This window comes from Colletotrichum destructivum, chromosome 5 (genome assembly GCF_034447905.1).
Source record: "Colletotrichum destructivum chromosome 5, complete sequence".
Lineage (NCBI taxonomy): Eukaryota > Fungi > Ascomycota > Sordariomycetes > Glomerellales > Glomerellaceae > Colletotrichum > Colletotrichum destructivum.
This window is the reverse complement of record NC_085900.1, coordinates 1,581,700-1,600,767: the sequence shown is the minus strand read 5'-3', so window position 1 is coordinate 1,600,767 and position 19,068 is coordinate 1,581,700. Positions and strand designations below refer to the sequence as shown.

At 54.9% G+C, this 19,068-nt stretch overlaps 5 protein-coding genes across 5 annotated transcripts; 2 read left to right on the top strand and 3 right to left on the bottom strand.

The window, feature by feature from the left end:
- Positions 1-1,702: 1,702 nt before the first annotated feature.
- Positions 1,703-5,447, bottom strand: CDEST_08074 (Putative major facilitator superfamily, MFS transporter superfamily). The gene is made up of 6 exons (XM_062924233.1): positions 4,229-5,447; positions 4,093-4,149; positions 3,516-4,026; positions 3,321-3,451; positions 2,665-3,262; positions 1,703-2,591 (listed from the first exon to the last, which is right to left on the bottom strand). Exons 1-6 carry the CDS (start codon positions 4,377-4,379, stop codon positions 2,267-2,269), a joined length of 1,773 nt encoding a protein of 590 aa, XP_062780284.1. The 5' UTR covers positions 4,380-5,447; the 3' UTR covers positions 1,703-2,266.
- Positions 5,448-5,999: 552 nt separating this feature from the next.
- CDEST_08073 (Putative Zinc finger, RING-type, IBR domain, Zinc finger, RING/FYVE/PHD-type, TRIAD) lies at positions 6,000-9,790 on the bottom strand. The gene is made up of 2 exons (XM_062924232.1): positions 7,909-9,790; positions 6,000-7,854 (listed from the first exon to the last, which is right to left on the bottom strand). The coding sequence occupies exons 1-2, from the start codon at positions 8,505-8,507 to the stop codon at positions 6,378-6,380; spliced, it is 2,076 nt and encodes a 691-aa protein (XP_062780283.1). The 5' UTR covers positions 8,508-9,790; the 3' UTR covers positions 6,000-6,377.
- A 1,379-nt stretch (positions 9,791-11,169) lies between these two features.
- CDEST_08072 (uncharacterized protein) lies at positions 11,170-11,800 on the top strand (the record flags this gene model as incomplete). Its single annotated transcript, XM_062924231.1, has 2 exons — positions 11,170-11,556; positions 11,597-11,800. 2 exons carry the CDS (start codon positions 11,170-11,172, stop codon positions 11,798-11,800), a joined length of 591 nt encoding a protein of 196 aa, XP_062780282.1.
- Positions 11,801-13,545: 1,745 nt separating this feature from the next.
- Positions 13,546-16,234, bottom strand: CDEST_08071 (Putative Mg2+ transporter protein, CorA-like/Zinc transport protein ZntB). The gene is made up of 3 exons (XM_062924230.1): positions 15,334-16,234; positions 14,629-15,260; positions 13,546-14,547 (listed from the first exon to the last, which is right to left on the bottom strand). The coding sequence occupies exons 1-3, from the start codon at positions 16,129-16,131 to the stop codon at positions 14,088-14,090; spliced, it is 1,890 nt and encodes a 629-aa protein (XP_062780281.1). The 5' UTR covers positions 16,132-16,234; the 3' UTR covers positions 13,546-14,087.
- Positions 16,235-16,278: 44 nt separating this feature from the next.
- On the top strand, positions 16,279-18,636 carry CDEST_08070 (uncharacterized protein). Its single transcript, XM_062924229.1, has 3 exons — positions 16,279-17,045; positions 17,095-17,490; positions 17,553-18,636. The coding sequence occupies exons 1-3, from the start codon at positions 16,632-16,634 to the stop codon at positions 17,841-17,843; spliced, it is 1,101 nt and encodes a 366-aa protein (XP_062780280.1). The 5' UTR covers positions 16,279-16,631; the 3' UTR covers positions 17,844-18,636.
- Positions 18,637-19,068: the final 432 nt, after the last annotated feature.

The window sequence follows — 19,068 nt, the reverse complement described above, 5'->3', positions numbered from 1 at the left end:
TAAGGCGTCTAATGAACACTTGCTATTTCACACCGCCTCATTCATTGGTGAAAGGTGACGTGACGTCGTTCTCAGCGGCCGATACCTGGTCCCCAGGCTCGATTCTCCCTCAGAACTTGCCGGCTTGTCCATCGTACTTGCACGTTGAACACCAAGTCCAATACGTGATTAACGTAAGCCGCTGTCGAGGGTTTTGAACCGATTGGTTCGACACGGGGGGCTATATATAGATATCACGAAGCAGACGGGGAGGGCAAAATGCTCGGATGCGTCACAGTCCAGCTCCTTGTCGAGGTCGAAACTGGGATGCGGAGCCAATCAACATGGACACTTCAGGTCCGAGTCTCGAGCTGGCCCGGGTGCCACGGGTATGCGCGTCTTGATCACGTTTGAATTTAAGTGGCAGGGATAGATATGTTCAAACTCACCACCGGCTGGGGGCTGAGAAGAATAAATTCCCAACCAAGAATGACTCTCGATGGTCAGAAAGTGCTCAGGGGCCATGCAGATCGTGGAGTACTGGCACTGCTGCTGAGATGGGCTGGGGCAGATAGAGCTCTTCGATACCTGACATAGTTGCTCTGCTCGTGCCTCAAACCAGGGTAGATGGGCAGCATACGGGAGAGGGCGGAGGGCAAAGAGTACGTCGGCCCAGCGCCGCCCACCTCAATCACACAAGCAAGTCAAATACCCCAGACACTCCTCAATTCTAACGCACCACTTGCCACATAAATATACACACACAGACACACAATCAATGTGTATGTATGCCAGGTTCTTTCCGTGGCCCCGACTCTTCGAAGCGGTTGCCGAAAACGAGCAGGGGGCACAAGATATACTCACTACGATTACGAAGTGGTCAAGGTGACGGCAACTTTCGAAGCCCGGGAGGAAAGCGTATCGAAAGAGATGGGTAGTGCTTCTCTCTCCCCATCACCCCCAGCTCTTTTAGCTCTGTTCCGTTGACTTGGCAAGTCTCGGGGAAACACATAGCCTCGAACATTGACTTGATTTCACTTGCCTCATTGAAGTGGCTCATACACCGATATGTGAGAGGTTGAAAGGGAGGTCAGCCGCCCCCGCCCCCCATCCTTCACGCCCCAGATGAGTCCCCGGTGCCCGGCACCCGGGAAAGATAACACCAACTGGGGGGGGATGCCCTCTCGGCTTCGATACCCATGCCGGGTTCAACCCTTCCCGGGGGTTATGATTCGTGTGTGTGTGTGTGTGTGTGTGTGTGTGTGTGTGTGTGTGTGTTGGGGTTTGTTCCGAGGAACCTTCCCACTTCAGGCCATCATGCTTTGTACCGAGGTCGCGGTACAAACACGTGCCCCGATGCGGATGCCCGGCTCTAAGACTCATCCGCAGAGTGTGGCATGCGACATCGGTGATCCGCTGGGGGAGTTCTTCTATACGGACCGTCGGCGTTGGCCGCGGTGTCTTTTCCCCGTGTATGGCTGACGTTGAGTATCGCTGTCTCTGCCCATTTTTCTGGTCTTTCAGTTGCCATAGCCGGTGGTCTCAGCCAGTATTTTTGGTCCCTAGAGCGATTTGGGCAACTGTGATAATATCCTGAGAACGGTGTGTTGTGGTGGAGTGAATTTTGGTGCATGCAAACACTGCCACTCTCGATACAAGAGAAATATAGATATCATGGTGTTTGAAAAACTAAATGAAGGTTGATATTGATTTCACGCCCCCCTAAATCCTCATTCACCCCCCGCAAGACGAGAGACATGCCTGCAATATCTGAGAGAACATGTAATCCGTCTCACGACGGCTGCAAGAAGCTATAAACAGTCCTAACCAGCCCGAATCCGCCAGCACAAACGCGCTCATGCCGAGGCGCCTTCGACGACGTATTCTCTGGCGATAGAGGTCGAATATGAAAAGAGAAAGGAGGGCAAAATGTGCAAAAAGGAAACCCCGAGTCGAGCAGCAATCCTCCAGTTAACCGAGTCTGCTGTCCTTTCCCAGTTATCCTGCAGAGAAGACGAGCCTAGATCGGGTTCCGGACGGTTCTCTGGTGAAAAAGTTGTACATAAGCTCTGACGCTCACGCTCTCGAGCAACACAATCGCATTGGCCAATCCCGCAAAATTGACTCTCTCTAGCGCTCGATGCCGAGGTGCCCATCACTCTTCTCAGCATTGAACATTCTGTCGCTTCTTCCCGATCCGATGTATGTTTGTGTACCGTGTACGTACTACGATTCCCGGTTCACCGCGTAGTCATAACCCCCCACTGGAGGATTACAAACATGGCCCTTACATCGGCCGAGCGACACCGATGGGAGTTCCCATCTTCTCGTCCTGCCACTGACCCGATTGCTCGGTGCTCTTCCAGTACTGGTCGTCTTCTTCCAAAACCTTGGCGGGCTTGACGGTGGGCTCAAGACGGCCGCCGGTCCAGGCGCGCATCGGTTTGCCGTACTTATACATGACGGGCAGGAGCATGGAAACCCCGGCCAGGGCGGCGCTATAGATGCCAAAATTTTTGAAGAAGCCGAGCTGCTCGATCCACGTAGTGATGTTGAAGGACATGATGAAACCGATGATGAGACGGGACGAGGAGACGTTGACAAGCACAGGACTGATAGCAACATTAGCAATGAAATCTTGGCGTGGAATAGTAAATGTCCCCTAAGTATGTGTGGAATACGTACCCGGCATATCGGGGATAACTCTCAACCAAGTAGACAGCAAAGATGGTGTTGGCCGTCAACAAGCCGAAGCCGATGAAGAAAATGGACACCAACACAACAATAGACGGGAGCTCTCGAATGTGCTCTCCGGCGTAGCCGAACAGAATTGGCCCGACGACGGAAGCCAGAAGCGGGAATACCAGACTAATGAGATGGGCCTCGGGCTCGCGTCGACCACCATTGCGCTTGGCAATCCAATTGGAGATCTTATCCGCGATATAACCGCCAAAGAGCCAGACAAATGGACTGGCGATGACGATGGGAATGACGGCGAAACCAAGCGTTTCGAACTTCCAGCCAGCAGCGATGAGAAGCGAAGAAGCCACCTGGCCCGCGGCACCCTGCATGGAGACCAGTATCGAGTTGATGATGATGACCCAGATGATGTTGGGGAATAAGGTTGTCTTGAGCATGTCGATGGTGGATTGTTTCGCCTCCTTCCATTCGTAGCCATAGTTGAAGAGGCCGAACTCATCCCAGTTGGAGCGAGGGCGGAAGGCCACCTCATCGATGCGAGGGCGGGTTTCACCAGGGCGGAGAGGGTAAACCTCCTTACCGGCTATTCGTATCGTCAGTAAATCTCATGGCCACATGTTGGGTTTGTTGGACAAAAGTACCAAGCTCGTCGTCGCTGCGAATCCAACGGGTCTCGGGTACGAGAAGGATTAGGCCAAACCAGGCGAGAACGCCAACACCGGAGGTGATCCAATAGATGAAGCGCCAAGACAGACGAGAAACAATGATGGGACTGTTTCAAAGGATTAGCTTGATGTTAGTCTTGGGGTCCGGAGGACGAGTTTCGGACAACTCACCTCATGATACCCAAGCTCACGACGAGGAGACCCTGAGATGCACCAACGGAAGAGATGGCCTTGTTGCGCTGGTGAATGAACATCATGTCCTGGATAATCAAGGGAATCAAGGCCTCGACAGCACCCGCACCAAACCCTTGGAAGCAGCGGGCAGCCAGATGGCTTCCGAGGCCCTGGGAGAAACCAGCCCAGAGACCACCGGTCCATGCAAGCAAACCGGACAGCAGAAGCACGGGGCGACGGCCGATACCGATCGAGAGCGGCACGAGGATGTAGGAACTGAGGCCGTTGACAAGCAGCGGCACGGAAGCCAGTAGTGCGACCTGGTAGAGAGGCGGACCCCCCAGACCAGCAAGAATCTTGACGGGGTCCAAGGTGACTTCGCCGGGCTTGTTCAATGCCGAAATATCGATCTGGCTGAGAATGTGAGGGTCGATGCCGGAGTACTCCAGTACGAAAACAGGCACCAACGCGCCCACAATGAACTCGGCGGCGAGGGCCAGAGAACCGACTTTCAGCACAGTCAGCATCTATCAGTTATCAAGCAAGCATACATCCCCTTCCTTCTTCGACTTACAGAAACAAAGTGCTGCGATGGCGACCCATTTTCTCCATGTTGGCAAGTTCAACGGATCTGTCCACCGACACAAGTTAGCATCGTCGTGTCGTTCATGACATAACCCCCTAATGCCCGGATAGCGCTGCAGACTGACCCTTGGGATCCGGCGTGGGCATTGGCACAAATCGAATAACGTTTCCATCGAACAGCTGCGACGACCCTACCACCAGGGCTTCTGGGGTTTCGACCCTCGGCACGTTGGCGAGGTTGTCTGTAGACTCGGTCCAGCCGCTCTTTGACGCCATCTTGAAAACCCTGCTCGAGGAACTTGTTTAGATATCGAGAGTTGTCGTCGTCGCCGTAGGTTGAGTCGTCGTTCCCAAGGTGAGAGTGACGGTTTTTAACGTGATAGATACCGGTCGGTTCCAATCTCTGAGATATGTTGTGATCACGGAGGCGCTTTCGTATTCCTCCCCGCGGAATGCAATCGTCTATCCAGGAAAGGAAATAAGGCTTTCAATGGAAAGGGTAGTGGCGAGGGTTTGGAGTTATAATGCTGCACGTCGCCGTGCGTGACAGGTTGGCACCCGAGGGGAGCGAGCGCTCTGTCATGGGCCGGCCGCGGTTAGACGAGCAGTCTAATCTGAGACGAAGGCCGATGTGTGCAACTGCGCAACTGTTTGAGCGCACGGAGCACTCATGTGAAGTCAAGGAGGGATAGACTCAGAGCATTGCCTAATTGGTTAATTCATGCGGATGCTGGGAGGGTGATATGGTTTGGGTGGGATGAGCCGCTTCGGATCGACCTGATCCTGGCCTCACCTCTGTGTTCGAGAGCATGTACGGGCAACACCCTGGTCCTGATTTACCAAGCCTCGATCGAACAACTCTGAGTGTAAGTAAGTATCAAAGGGTCCGTACAAACAAAATAAGTATGGGGTTCGAGTCGATCAGGCCCGCGCTAAGCCAAACAAACAAACAAACGTCTTATTCAAGGTCGTCATAGTTAGTTGGGCAGATTTCAGGATTGCGAAAGGAAAATAATCAAGAGGCAGAGTTCTTGCCGGCTCGTCCAATCAGATAGCTTCGTGACACCACTCGACACACGACTTTCGGGGAGCATGGTAGTCAAAAGTGGTGAAGAAGTTACCGTACGTCGGGGACGCGCTCGTGGAGGCGTCACTGGAAGAGGTCGGACCTTGCGAGAGTGTCAAGATGGGATGGTTGCAGAGTAACGGCACCGCCAACACCACTTGACCAGCACAGTACCGCCACGATCCCACTCTTGTAAAACTCTCAGGTACGGCAAAAGGTTTTGAGTTGCTGCGATGGAGGGGTGCGTTGGCCTCGAATTGGTTCGAGCTGAAACATCATCGACATAGCCTATGCAAGGTCAGCCCTTGTCTCTCTGCCTTGAGCCTCAAAGCCTCCACCTAGGCAGAGCGGCAATTGACTGGAGACCAACGGGAGAGCAGCGCTCGGAGATTTCCTCTAAGAGTACAGACTTACATCTGGAAGTTAATCTTAATGAACCGGCGGCCGCCTTACTCACTTGCGATCCATCCCACTCTTCCTTTCCCCTGTAGTCCGTGGCAGAGAAAGGGGATGATCTCCTGTCGAGGCGCCGGCCGGCGCTCTCTCTCATGGCATACGCATCCGATTTAGTTGAGGGTCTTCATACCTTCTGATGTGACGCCAAGCCTCCTTTCCATCCATCAGTTTTCCGAACGTGCTTCGACATGGGAATGCATTTACACCCTCCAAGGGGGACGTGGGCCGCCATGTTCCACCACTTCTCGGCCCGCTTTCACAAAATGCCGTTCATGGGACGAGCCTCGGGTCACAATCTTGCAGACGGCGCCGCCCTCGTGCTGTCCCTTCCCTTAGTCAGGGTTAACATGATTCGGTCGTTGGTGGCAAGGAAATGTCAGAATAAATCGTCCATTCGTATCTGGTCTCCATCGCGTTCGCTACTAGCCAGCACTATATGATCCGCTCGCGTTTTGTCTTGAGATGCTGCCACCTGTCCGTTCTCCGTTCGTAATCGTGAAAACGAGCCCGGGACAGGTCAAAAGCTCTTCAGCTTGACGGTTTGAGCAAACCTCTCTACCAAAAAATGCTGCTAGTGCAGATGTAAAATCCCAATGAGTGGTATCCATGCCTGGTATGTCCCTCCAAACTCCTTATAAACACCGTCATCCTAGGTATCTGTGCGCGAAACGCGTGAAGCCAAAGGCAATATGGTTGCAAGTGATGCCGTGAGAATTGGAGGCAAGCGTCGACCTGGGTCGGCGGCAGCTAAATTAGTCCTCGCTTGCAGGAGAGTTGGGCAGTGATGCCAGGATCTCGTCCTGCGTCTCGTTGTCGTCGGGCCACGCTGGCAGTACGGGAGACGCGTATTTATCTCCAGTTTGGTCCTCGAGCTCCTTCCGTAGGATTTCGATCGCCATCAGCCAACGTCGTTGCAGCCTCTGTTTGCGGTCATTGATAATCTTGACCAGGGTATCTTCTTCCTGTGCAAAATCCGTTGCCAGGTTCTCTATGTCCTGTTCCTTCCTGTCGGTCAGTCTCTCGAGCTCGTGCTCCTGCCGTTCCAAAAGTTCTTCCATGCGTTTGGTCTGCCGGTCTCGCAAGACGTTGATTTTCGCCTGGTGCAAACGCTCCATGCCGTCTCGCACGTTGTACTGTTGCCCCAGTAGGCGAAGATCCCTCTCCGTCACGACTCTGGGCGGCAGGTCGGAATTCGAGGTGCGACCAAGCCCGTCACAGTAGGCCTCCATATGCTTCAGTCGAATCTTGACGCTCTTCTCGCTTTGGTCAAGGGTTGACCTCAGATCCATCTCGGCTTCGATCTGACGCTCCTCCAAGTGGGCGGCTGTCTTCGCGTGGCGTTCCTTCATCTTGTCGATTTGGTCCGAATACCTATCGGCAAGTGCCTGCTTTCTCTCGGCTTGCCGTGTCCACATGACCCATTTCATCTTCCTCGTATAATTGCGGAATCGGACCAGCTCTTCGCACATTTCACCCTGCAACCTGGCAAACTGCGGGCTGACTCGGGTACGACCTTCGGCCTCGATCTTTTCGGCGGCTTCGGCGGCAGCGGCAGCTTCTTGAGCAGCCTTTTCTGCCTCGAGTTCGGCGTTCCTAGCCTCTTCTTCCACCCTCCTTCTTTCCAATTCTTCGTCGCCGTTGCAGAAGTTGGGACAGCCCACGGATGGATCCCAGATGGCTCCGCAGATGTAGCAAAATTGGGCCTTGCATCTGCAGGTCATGTGTGTGCAGCCTTGGCTCAACTCAACCAATGTCCGGCACTTGTAGCACCTTCGCCAGCCCGATTTCTCGCCCATCTTTAGCACGGCTTCCAATTCCCAATCGGACGGACAATCCTTGCCAACAGGATGGGCATTGCGTTTGCACATCACGCAGACTCGTGCCCGGCATTTGCGACACACCACGTCGAAAGGGTGCTTGGGGTCGATTCGGTTGCGAGGGGGGATAAATTCACCGCAGGCTGTGTTTGGGCAAAAGATCCTAGCTTCCCAAGGCGTGCTGAATTGCAAAACTGCTTTTAGGAAAACGTGCTGCTCCTCCCGATCGAGGATCTTCTGAATGATGGAGCCCGGGATCGGCTGCGTGCAGCATCGCGGCGGCATCTTGGATTCGTCAGTCGTCGACTGCTGAATCACTATGCCGAGACATTCAGCGCAGTACGTGTGGCCGCAAGGCAGGCTATGCAGGACGCTCGTCCTGTTGAAATCGTCACGGCAGCATATGCAAGAACTACAGGTTCGGTTAGCGCCCAGGAAACCAACGTATACAGGCCGTCATGCTTACATGGTCGACTCCAGTATCCCGGACTTCCTCCTGCGTCGTATCTTCCGGATGCCCTCTTTGATGCTGAAATAGCTCCTCCGGGATGTCACACTGAACAAGCTGTGCGTCGACGTGTCGTGGACGAGGGACGGGGATGCCTTTTGGATTTTAGGCTGGTGTATGTTGGGATCTATCTGTGACAGATATTTGTCGTATTGCGAGAAACCAAGGCTCTTGGAACGTTTCCTGGCGAGAGAATGCGGAGGTGCATCGGCGGCGATGGGTATTGCGTGCAGAGACGGGTGAGAGGTGAGGGTGGTACTGGCGGAGTCGCGCGAGGCGGTCGAGAAGGAACGGACATGCTGTGTCGCGATGGTGGAAGTCTGGGATTCGGCGCTCGAGGTGTTGCGCTTCTCGGGTGACAATCTCGACATGGAGATACCCAGTGCATTTGCTCTTGCGACCAACTCCTCCTCGATAGCGGCTTCTGACCTTTGCGACGACGGAGTGCACAGGACCTGGGCGAGGTATTCTGCCTCGTCGTCTTCGGGTGATGGCAGTGCACTCGTTGAAGGGGCCATTTCAGGCGTCGAGCTCGTCTGGCCGGCGAGCGAAGCCATGGCGGGCAGGGGGGTCGGAAGAGAAAGAGAAAGAAAGAACAGGAAAAAGAATGATCAAGTCAGGGCGGCGCGAGAAGAGGCATCGTGGTTCGATCCAGTACGTTGGAAAGCTCACCAAACCTCGCCGGCCAGTCAGGCAGGTGAAGGTCGTACGATTAGTTGTCGATTAATGCGCAGAGGGGTTGAAACGGAGGTCGCAGGTACTGGCTTGACATCGAACGGATCGAGTGAAGCCGGAGAAAGGATGAACCCACGAGGTAGGGCGGCCGCAAGGTTTGTCGAGCAGTTGAAGTGGACAGCGGCAATGATAGGACGGGGGGGGGGGAGAGGTCCAAGGTTTCTGAACGGTGGTTCGAGGGCAAGGAGGAGGCCCGACGGAAAGCAGTAGGAGGCGTAGTGAGGAAGTACTCGGGGGGGGGGGGGGGGGGGGGGCGGCTCTGCAATTACTTAGGTTAGGCAGTCTGTAGCGCGCGCCGCGGTAGTCGCTATGTCTCCTTTCCCTTCCCTTTTTTTGGTTTTAGGCGTGGAAGTAGAGAAGCGAATAGGTAGCGTGCCCGGGCCACAGATTGGTTGTGCCTCGACGGATTGGGAGAATGATGGAAAGTTTTTGAGAGGGAGGGATGGTTAGCTGAGCGTCGCACAGTCGGAGGGGCGGTCGAGTCAAAACGTGGTTGACAGTAAGGCGAAAGCGTCGTTCTTAGAGATTCTTGGAGACCTCTCGAGTGACGAGGGGGCTACAGGCTAGGACGGGGTGGGGAGGGGAGAGGAAGGACGGAGGAGGAAGAGGAGGAGGCAATGAAGTGTTGGGTGTCCGTAGTGTGCGTGCGGTATGTAGGTAGGAACAGTAGGGTGTATGGAGGAGTTGCGGGTTCGGCTCTTTGGCTGCAAGGCGGTGGAATGGCAACGTCCCGGTCCTAACGTCTTGGAGACAAGGGCCGAACGGGTCGAGGCTGGTTCCAGCTAAGGACTTGGTGGACGAGAGGCGGGAAGGGACGGAGACAGATGACAACGTCAAATACGGAGAGAGGGAGAGAGAGAATGTGTGTGTGTGGCAAAGAGAAACAGTTGGAATGCGGAAAGGTGGATGGAGCGGGTGGTGCCTTTCCCCTTTCCCCTTGTCCCTCGTCCTTGTCTTTCTTATTCTTCTTTCTTGTTATTGCACTCTTGATTCCTGAAATTCCAAGGAAGAGTCGGGTGAGAGCGGGACCTGACCTGGAGTTGGTTCGGCGCTGACTTGGGCGGGACGGGACTGGACTTGGACGGGACTGGACTGGCTGGACTGCCTCTGGGGATGGATCTCCAATATCAAACAGAATCTCACTCGCAGCGGACGGCGGTCTGCATCCACAACAAGCAAAACAAGTCAATGCAGCCGGCTACCGGGCACCGGGTCTCCCTATGCAGTCTTCACGACAAAAGGGAAATAGAAGAGCCAAGGAAAAAGCGACAACGCAGGCGTCAGCCGTCAGCGTGTGATCTGCCTCCCCTCTGAACCGCCAGTAAGAGATGACAAAGATGACCAGATGAGCATCGGAGGCCGAGGCAGCGAGCGGGGTGGAGACTCTCGCAGAGACTGGGTTATCCATCCGTCAGCGCCACAGTAGACATGACCAGGTGATTTCGCATGGCTCGAGTGGCTAGGAAGGACGGGCCTCGATGCAACAAACGGAGCGCCAAGGTTCCCTCGGGGTGTGGGCTTCCCGTAGGTAGTAACCGTACAAGCCCCGCCACAGAGTACCTAGATACGCACCGACTCCCGTTCTTCACTGGCGGTACTTCCTTGGCTTGGCATGCATGCCTCACTCTACCCACCTTGTTATGTAGGCGCTGTATCCGCACGCTGTATCTGTGTCCGTTGGGTACAGTCTCGACCCCTCCCCTTACCAACCGCCAGCGCCTTCCTTGCTTCGTTGAGTTGGCAGCCGCCGTCCAGAAATGAACCTGTCGCAGACCATGATGAAATGTAGATTTGCACATGCCGCATCAGTAACTTCCTGTCGTTCCTAGGCCATCTCCCAGACGTCGTCAGGGGAATGCCCTGAGTAACTACATAGCATTCATTCCTATTGCACGCGAAGCAGGCGCTACGTACCCACGTAATTCTGCTTCCATAATGTCGCCAACCGCAAACTCGACCACCACCGACGGGAAGCTGCCGAAAACGCCATTTCCCTCGTCTTCGTCGTCCCCGTCTTCGGTCCTGTCCTCTTCGCCCCACTCAGTCCCGGGGCCCTGGCTTCCTCCCCTTTCCCTTGCCGGCACACCGTCGACGGTCGACGGCCGACGGGCAATGAACCAGCCAACACGGACGTCTCCTGCCTCAGATGCACGCTCTGCCCGTAAATGAGTCTAGTTCAGTTCGTTTGCAGCTCGGCTCCTTCGTCTGTGCTGCACACCCTCCCTCTTGTTCTTATCAGTGCATGTCTCCCCCCCCCCCCCCCCCCTCATTCCTCGCTATTGTCACTGTTTGTTGCTTGTCTTGCATGTTCCCTTCCGCGATCAGCCTATCATCTTTACACCGGCCCTTTTGCCGCATCATCTCCCCTTCTTCCAAACTGCCAAACACTCTCTTGGGTTGTTAGGCGGTCGGCCGGTATCTCTAGGATGGACGCGCAACTTTACCGAACCCGGCGGTCAATGCTGCGTTAACCTTCAATTCTTCATGCAGTCTGCAGAACATCCGCATCGTCGATTCGGCATGTTTAGCTGGCAAGGGGCATGTAGGATGTCGGACGGTGCGCCAGTATCAGCCCACTTCTCCCGCAGAACCTCCCATCCCAGTCCCACCAGACCGGGATACAGCTCGGTCGTCCGGCATGCAGCGGCAAACCGGTCGTTGCCCAGCTGCCTCTCCGTCATACTCTCCAACTCCGCCCACGGATGTCCGCATGCGCTTTTGATGAACAATCGTAACTGGGATCAATCCGGGATAGGTGGAGAGAGCAAACAGTGGCCAATGTTTTTTCCCTTGTTGACACCACCCGTCAACCATCGGTGGCTGACGATCTGGCGAATACGTCTTGACGCCCTATCCTACTCCAGCCAACAGGTTTAAGACCCCCCCAAAGACACATCGCCGCTACCTGGAGAACCTTGCAGACACCGATTGCCCACTCGCCACTTTAGCTTTTACAACGTCTGTGAGACTCATGAGATCCATAATAAGGCCAGCCCGATGGCCTAAGCTTCCCCAGCTTCTAGCAAGGATCACCGTCTCCTTGGATCACCGTCTCCTTGAGTCCTTCATGACTTTGGCATGCCCGTTTCCCCGCGGAGACTGGCCAGCGCCTTGACTCGTGTGCAGATTCTCGATTCCAATAAATCCTCCAACTTTATCTGGGCATCAGCAGCGACATGCACCTCCGCACAATCACTTCCCAAGACAAAATGTTGCTTAGTGGTGGGGCACGCACGCCCCTCCCCGGACCCATACTAGACGGCCCGCCTCCGGGGCAATCTTCGGCATCCATGTGTGGGGCACCGCAATCTTTAATGTGCATTCGGCATGTTGGCGAATCCATGGCTTCGCGCTCGAGCTCACAGTGTTTGCGCTTTTCTCAATTGCGTCTCGCAGTCTCGCTGCACGAGAGCGGTGTTTTGTCGGTTGGGAAACGTGTGTTTTCACTACTTGCCACATTCCTCAGCTCCTTGGTTCCTTCATTGGCCCCTTATCGACCGCATCGAAAAATGGGAGATGATGGTCTCTGACTCTCAACTTTCATGGGCTGTTTTCCCGGCGCAGCTCACCCGTGGTCTCTGGGCTTGCTACCAGCCCCTGGGTAGGGAATCCGGCCGATTGGGAGCGACAATACCCAAGTCGCGGGGCCATCGTCAAAAGTTGGAGGGAAAAAAGCAAGTTTCCGGTCAGATAAGACATCTCAACCACTACTCATCTTCACCGACGACTGATATCTCGATGGTGCTCGTACTCGACTACGCAGGGGTTTGAACTCTATCATTGAAATCTATGGATGGCAAATGCCGTCACGGTATCGGAGCACACCCGCCCTCCTGGCCTAGGGTCCAGCGGGCTGCCGGCTTCTTCGTGACTGCAGACAAGCACCTCACCCACGGTCGTCACCCCGAGGGCCTGAGTCATTCGTGCGTGTTGCCCATGACGCCGGTGTAAGTAAGAACAGCTCCGGCCCTAGCCATTTCCCCCTGCTCGCCCGAGCTCCTCTCGAAGACGGTGCAAACTTCGCAAGTGAGTTTGCGAAATGCGAGAAACCGAAGCCTGGCCGCTTATGCAGGGAGCTCTGGCCCTTCTCCGATCTGTTCTTCTTCATTTTCCTCGTTCTCGTTTAGCCGCCCTAGTGGCTTACGCCTTTTAGATCTGTCAGCCGATGATCAGCGAGAGCTGCTCTTTCGCCTGGCCTTCGAAACTGAGCTTGTTCTGATTCGCCCAACTTGCGGGAGGTCCAGGTTCATGCCTTTGGCGGCATGCAAATCAATGATTGACTGGCTAACTAACCTGGACCTTCCTGAAGCGGAACCGGGAGGGGGGGGAGGGTATTATGGCACACGACGTTGTGGCTGTTGCATTCACTTGCAGCCTCCTCCACATGTTTTTATTGTAATTGAAACGATTCCTGGACTGGACCTACCTGCCTGGACGTTTCCGGTCACTTTTCACCTGCCTGGCCCCCTCCCCCCCGCGTCAAACCGTCAAACCAAGAGAACGAAGAAAAAAGCTCTTTTAGTGTTCGCGGGACACCGTTGCCGGTTGTTTGCTTTTCCCTCTCTCATCGATGGATCGGGAAAGGGGCGTGAGCTAGTGCCTCCACGATGCGCCGCCGCCAGGCGCCGCATCCGGTTCGACAGCTTGCGGGCGTCATGGTCCTATGTCCGACGATCGGGCGAGCATCGCCCCTTCCTGCAACAGCTTCGGAAAAAGATTTTCAATGGCTTTGCGAGGTTAAGGGAGCACATACGTAATCGACTTGTAAGACCCTTTTGACACCCCTTGGGAATACACCCATACACCCGATATACCGTGCGTTGAGAAGAACCATCCTCCAAAGTAAGGGGCGTAAGATCTCCGTGCCAAAGAATTGTATTCTACGAAGCGGCTGCCTTGTCTATCTTTCTATTCTGTGGGGTATAGGTAGGTACTGCTACATCGTGTAGTTGCCGCAGGCAAGCAAACAAGCTTTGTGAAGTACTCTCCGCGCAATGAGCTGAGAATATAGGTAGGGAGTATGATCTCCCTATGTAATATACGGTACAATATACAGACATGTGTGTGGTACAGGGGAACGAGGAAAGATAGATGCGAGGTCGCCAAGATGAGGGCAAAGGGTTTGCGCATGCCGCACAATTTCTTCAACGACGTCTCCTCTTTGATCCGCGCTCTCCATCTCCACTCTTCCGCCTCCTTCCGGAACGCCGCGTACGTCTGCTCAAAGGGCAAGGTTCCACGCTCGCGCAGATCGCTCATCATCCCAGGATCTCCATCGGTCGAGGCCCTGTCGAGGAGGACGCACCACGACGCTTACGGCTTACGCGCAAGCAAACGAGGGGGGAGGGTTTATCATGCTTTGGCTTCGTCCCCATGTGCATCTCCTTTCGATTCTACACGTTTCAGTGAAACCACTTCTTAGTGGTGATCTTGGCGTTGGCGGCCGCGGCGGCCTTCTGGCTCGTAACGCGGCGGAACTTTTCGCGGTTCCGGGCGTCGAGTAGGCCCACGGGGCTGTCGTCCTGGAGCCAGTGCGGGCCTGCCACGGCGCCAGGCTGCGTCGCTGCCGACGACAACTGTCGGCTGGTTCGGGTCAGGGGCCCACGCTCGTCAAACATCATTTTGACGCGCTGGACCTTGCGCAGCTTGACCAAGCCGTACCAGCAGACGATGAGAGAGCAGATAGTCGAGGTAATTGTGACACCGGCGAAGCCCCAGTGGCTGTCCTCGATGAAGTTTTCGAGGTTCATGCCGTAAAGGCCCGCAAGGAATGTGCCCATGGCCAGGCCGAGGGTGCCGACGCTGAATCTGAGGTCTAGGAGCATGAGAGCGTTGCGGTTCGCGTCGAGGATGGCGCGTATACTGGGGGGTGGGCTTCAGTCAGCTTTCTGAAGGGTATAGAGAGAGAACATTGGTAAGACGACCAGGCACGAGTGAACTTACATTTCCTCGGTGTTGCGGATGCCAGACACCAAGTTTTGGGCCTCCTGAACGATTTCGTCGCATAGCTTGTTATACGACTCGAGCAGCAGCTCAACCTCGGTATGGTCGTCGACGCCGCGGTAGAGGTCGTGCGCCTTCTCGGTAAGATACATGGCAGTGAGATCGTCGTCAGCCTCGAGCAGCTCCTCGATGGCATCGCGCACAAGCTTGGCCTTCTGCTCGAAGGTGCTCACCCTTTTGGACAGGATGAGAAGGACGCGCAGCTTGTGCCGGTCAATGTCGTCCTCGAGCTCGCTGAGAACGCGGATGACGGGGTCCCGCACGGACTCGAAGTCGGCCTCGAGCTCCGAGGTGACGGAGGTCAGGACCGCCTCGAGAGCGCGGAACTCGTACGGCAGGCCGTTGACGCCGCCTTGAACATTCTTCTGTTTGAGCTTGCCCTGCAGATCGTACATAAATGCCGACTGAGGGTACGATGTCTTGGAGCCGTACACGTCAAAGAGCAACACGCGATCCTTCTTGATCAGGACCTTTAAGTGAAGCAGGTTGAGGAGGATGGCGGACTGGCGGACGAAGATGTGAGGCAGATTGGAGGAGTCAATCTTTCGCAAGTCGCGTGGCAGCAGGCCGTACTGTATTCAAGCCGTCGTCAGCATCTGCAGGGAAAAAACCGCCTTGCTTGTGTGTTTGTTGGTGGAGTATAACCTTTGCGATGAGCTCCGTCTTCTTGAACTCGCCATCCACCAGAATCACCTCGCCGTTCTCGTCGACCTCGGTGCATCGCAATCTCGGTTCTAGCGCAGCCTTCGCCGTCAGTATGCGGCGGCTGTTGAACATGGAGCCGGCTTCGCCCTCGTCGTGAAAGGGCAGGTCATTCGGCTTCAGCGGCTTGGCGCCGCCCCGTCCCCGTATGCCCCAGAGTCTCTCCTTCCACGTCCGGCGCGGCGACGATGAGTCGTCATCACAGGCATCTCGTCTCGCACAGGTAGTGCTGAAGAATGCAACGGGCGAGGAGTGTGGTTCGATGGCCCTTCGCTTGCGACCTATCCGGGTTGTGATGGGGTCGGAGCTAAAAGGCGAAGCCGGGACGAGCGCGGGTCTCCTGCAGCTCGTCGAAATCGACCTCGTCCCCGTCCTGGACAGCCTTCTCGCAGGACACTGAGGATTCTGGACCGGCCGGTCTGAGCTGGATCGGATGGCAGCACCCGCTTCAGCACACTGAGTCCGGCTAAAAATGGACGAGGCCTCCGTTTGCGACCGCAGAAATCGTAGCAGGCTCGTCGAAGGCACCGGTGTCCGAATCGCTGGAGGCATTGTGACGGGCCGACACTGCACAATCTCCTTGTTCGGATATGTGTAAATGTGTGTGGAAGCTGGGGAGGTCGTCGTCGGTTTGCTTTGTGCAAACCCAGGTGAAGAGGGGGTTCGCAACGCGGTCTCTCTCTCTCTCTCTCTATCTCTCGGCGCGCTTTCTGCTGCTGCTGTCACTGTCACTTTTTTCATCTGTTTTACCGCGCAACCAGTTTAAAGTTGGGTCCACGTGCACGGTTCAAGCTGTCTTGGACTGTTTTTGACATCATCGCACACTGTCTTTACACAGTACATCGGAACCCCACTGACTGAAATCTTGAGATCCTCTTTCATTTCTCACTAATGGTTTGCAGAAAGAGGTGATGAATGGATTTTACAGACGACAGCATTGAGGCCCCTGTTGTGCATCTCATCTTATGTCTTTTGAACACAATCTAAACTCAGCAGAATATTTCATATTCTCGGTCTGTAAAGGATCAATGTAGGAGAGTATAAGGCTTACTTCTCTTCACTTACACCATTCTTAATTTAGGCCAGGCCTTCTCTTGAACCACTATTCTCATACCGATCTTTCCCTCGCCAGCCCGTCCAGTTCGTCTTCAACTCCTAGTCTGATCCGGAGATGACATATTCGATATAGCATCATCTGGGGACACGGGAGCAAACGGGAAAGAGGCGCGCTTCGACGGACCATGCAACTGACCCCGATCAAAGTCAGAGGCAAGCGTGGCAAAGCCCCTTCGTCCAAAAACTCGACCAAACCACCGCCACGGGAACGGAAGTCACGGCTCTCAACTCGCCTGGGAATCAAGCGAAAGTCTCTCCTCGAGCGCCAACTACCCCTCGAAATTATCGAGCGCATCTTTGTCTTCAGTGAGAACCTCAACTTCCCCCGTTGCAGCCCCCTTGTCGGCCGCCTACTCTCCGGGCGATCCACGCTCGTCAACCTTCTCATTTCGTCGTTCCATCCTACGTGGGACTGTTGGTTCGGTGTCGATAGGCGGACGGTCAAGATGGTTCCGAAGCACGGCGCCACACAAGACCTGAGAACTGGTTGGCGGCATGAGAACTTCCCCGAATTCTTCCCCGGAGACCCAGAGTTACAGGTATGACAAGCTCATACCCAGCAACATCATATCACTAAGTGGCTTCCAGTCCTCTGTGCTAGCGACCCCCTGGGTGAATGTTGACATCATTCTTGACGCCCTGCAGGTCTGGGCCTGGCGCTTCGCGCGCGACAGATGGTACTCACACTCCCATGTTGGCCCGAAAGACGAGGAGGCGGACCAGAACCACGACCCATTACACTTGCCTCACGATCGACTCGGCGGGTTTGGCCATTTTGATTCGAGGGGCTGCTTTGACTATGACTGGCTCGCGTACGGTCTCGGCGGTTCGAAACCCGCGCTCGACTTTTACGTCGATGTACACCCCAAAACAAGCATACCCGATAGCCTCATTGCTGGGCCCTGGACACCCGAGCAGCAGAAACTTCTCTTTTGGCTTCGTAGAGGCGGAGCAAGGATACAGGCTGAGCACCAAACCTGGGAGGTAAGTTGACTCGACTGTCGAAATCCTTTGAAAAGGTTCGCTTGGAGCTGACAGATGAGCAGACTCTTCTGGTTGGCCTCCAGAACGCCGTTACGCATCGAAACCCTGGGAACCTGGACGGGCGTCTGATCCACATGCTCCTCCTGCTGGACGACTTCTTCCCTTCGCAACGGCTCGAGGAGAGCCACTCTCTTTGGCCGCTGGAGGTTTTGGAGAAGGAGCATGCCAAAGTGGTCAAGCTGCTTGAAGCTCGAAGACGCAGCAAGGCCGGCCACCTGCCAGAGCTCGTTCAACTTGAGAAGCGCATGATTGACTATCACCGTCGCGAGGTCGACCTTCTCACGTCGAGATGAGTCGGGATGAACGTTTGACGCCGCACTCGACGATGGTCGTTGGTTTCATGCCTCGTACGAGGGATCACTGAGCGCCGGGGAGGCGCGCCATCGTCCTTCTTGGCGTATTGGGCAGCCTCAGCGGCGAGGGGCTCGGCGTGGAGGTCATGGGTCTCGTCGTCGCCGTCGCCGCCCTGGCTGGACTGCCGGAACTTGAGCTGGGTGTGCGCCGGCAGCAGACGTTGGTGACAGGCCGGGGAGGATAGCGCCGCGCATTCTCTTGGCATATATCTTGATGTGTCTTCGGTGCTCGATATCTACTCCCTAATGCCATTTGTATGGTGAGCGGAAGGCTGAGATTGGCCGCGGGTATTCAGTCGATGCAAACAATCCAAAGAGAAGGTGTTGTCAGCAGTCCAAAGACTGTCGTAACTGCTGAGAGATGCCGCGATTACTGGTGTAATGGACCTCAGGATGCTTTCTCTATCTCTCTGAGATAGCTGGAACAAGCCGTATAGTAGCTCCTTTCTTGGTACATGTTATCAGTAGTAGTAGTCATCATCGTCAGAGAATAGAGCGACAGAGGTACCAAGGCCCCGGCATTGTTCTTTTCGTGATCTTCAAACACTTGACCTGCAACGGGCCTTACATGTCATCCCATTCATCGCCTTTCCCCAGCACGCAAGGGTAAGTCGTTCACGTCGGTGTCAAAGTCGTGAACAGCCGTCGCCCACCTTGCTCGGAGGCATACAATCCACAATTTGGCCCCGTCGACCAACAGTCAGCCAACCATTCATACGATGTAATCGTACAATCTCCGAATGGTGTAGTTGGTTCATCACGTTCGACTGTAATGGGTTTCCAAGATGATCGAAAGGTCCCTAGTTCGATTCTGGGTTCGGAGATGTTCTTTTTGGTGTTTTGCGACTGGAAACTTGACGCTCCCACCTACTGTCTCAATTCAGCTTCAGACAACACACAACAGATGAAGTTTGGTTTAGGTCAGTCTGTTGTTTAGACGGAAAACAGCAGACGGAATAACACCTCAAGGCTCTGGAACCCTTTGGGTGCCAGGTTTCGATACCAATCAGAAACAAAATGGCAACAGGCCGACAAGAAGAGTTATCATCTTGCCACTGGGTAGACAACATGATTGCAGTTCGCGACTGTGAGGACATAATGACAAATCCGCTGCAGCGTACGGTGCCCGAGGACAATAGAGAAACACTGCCCTAGCGACTTTGGG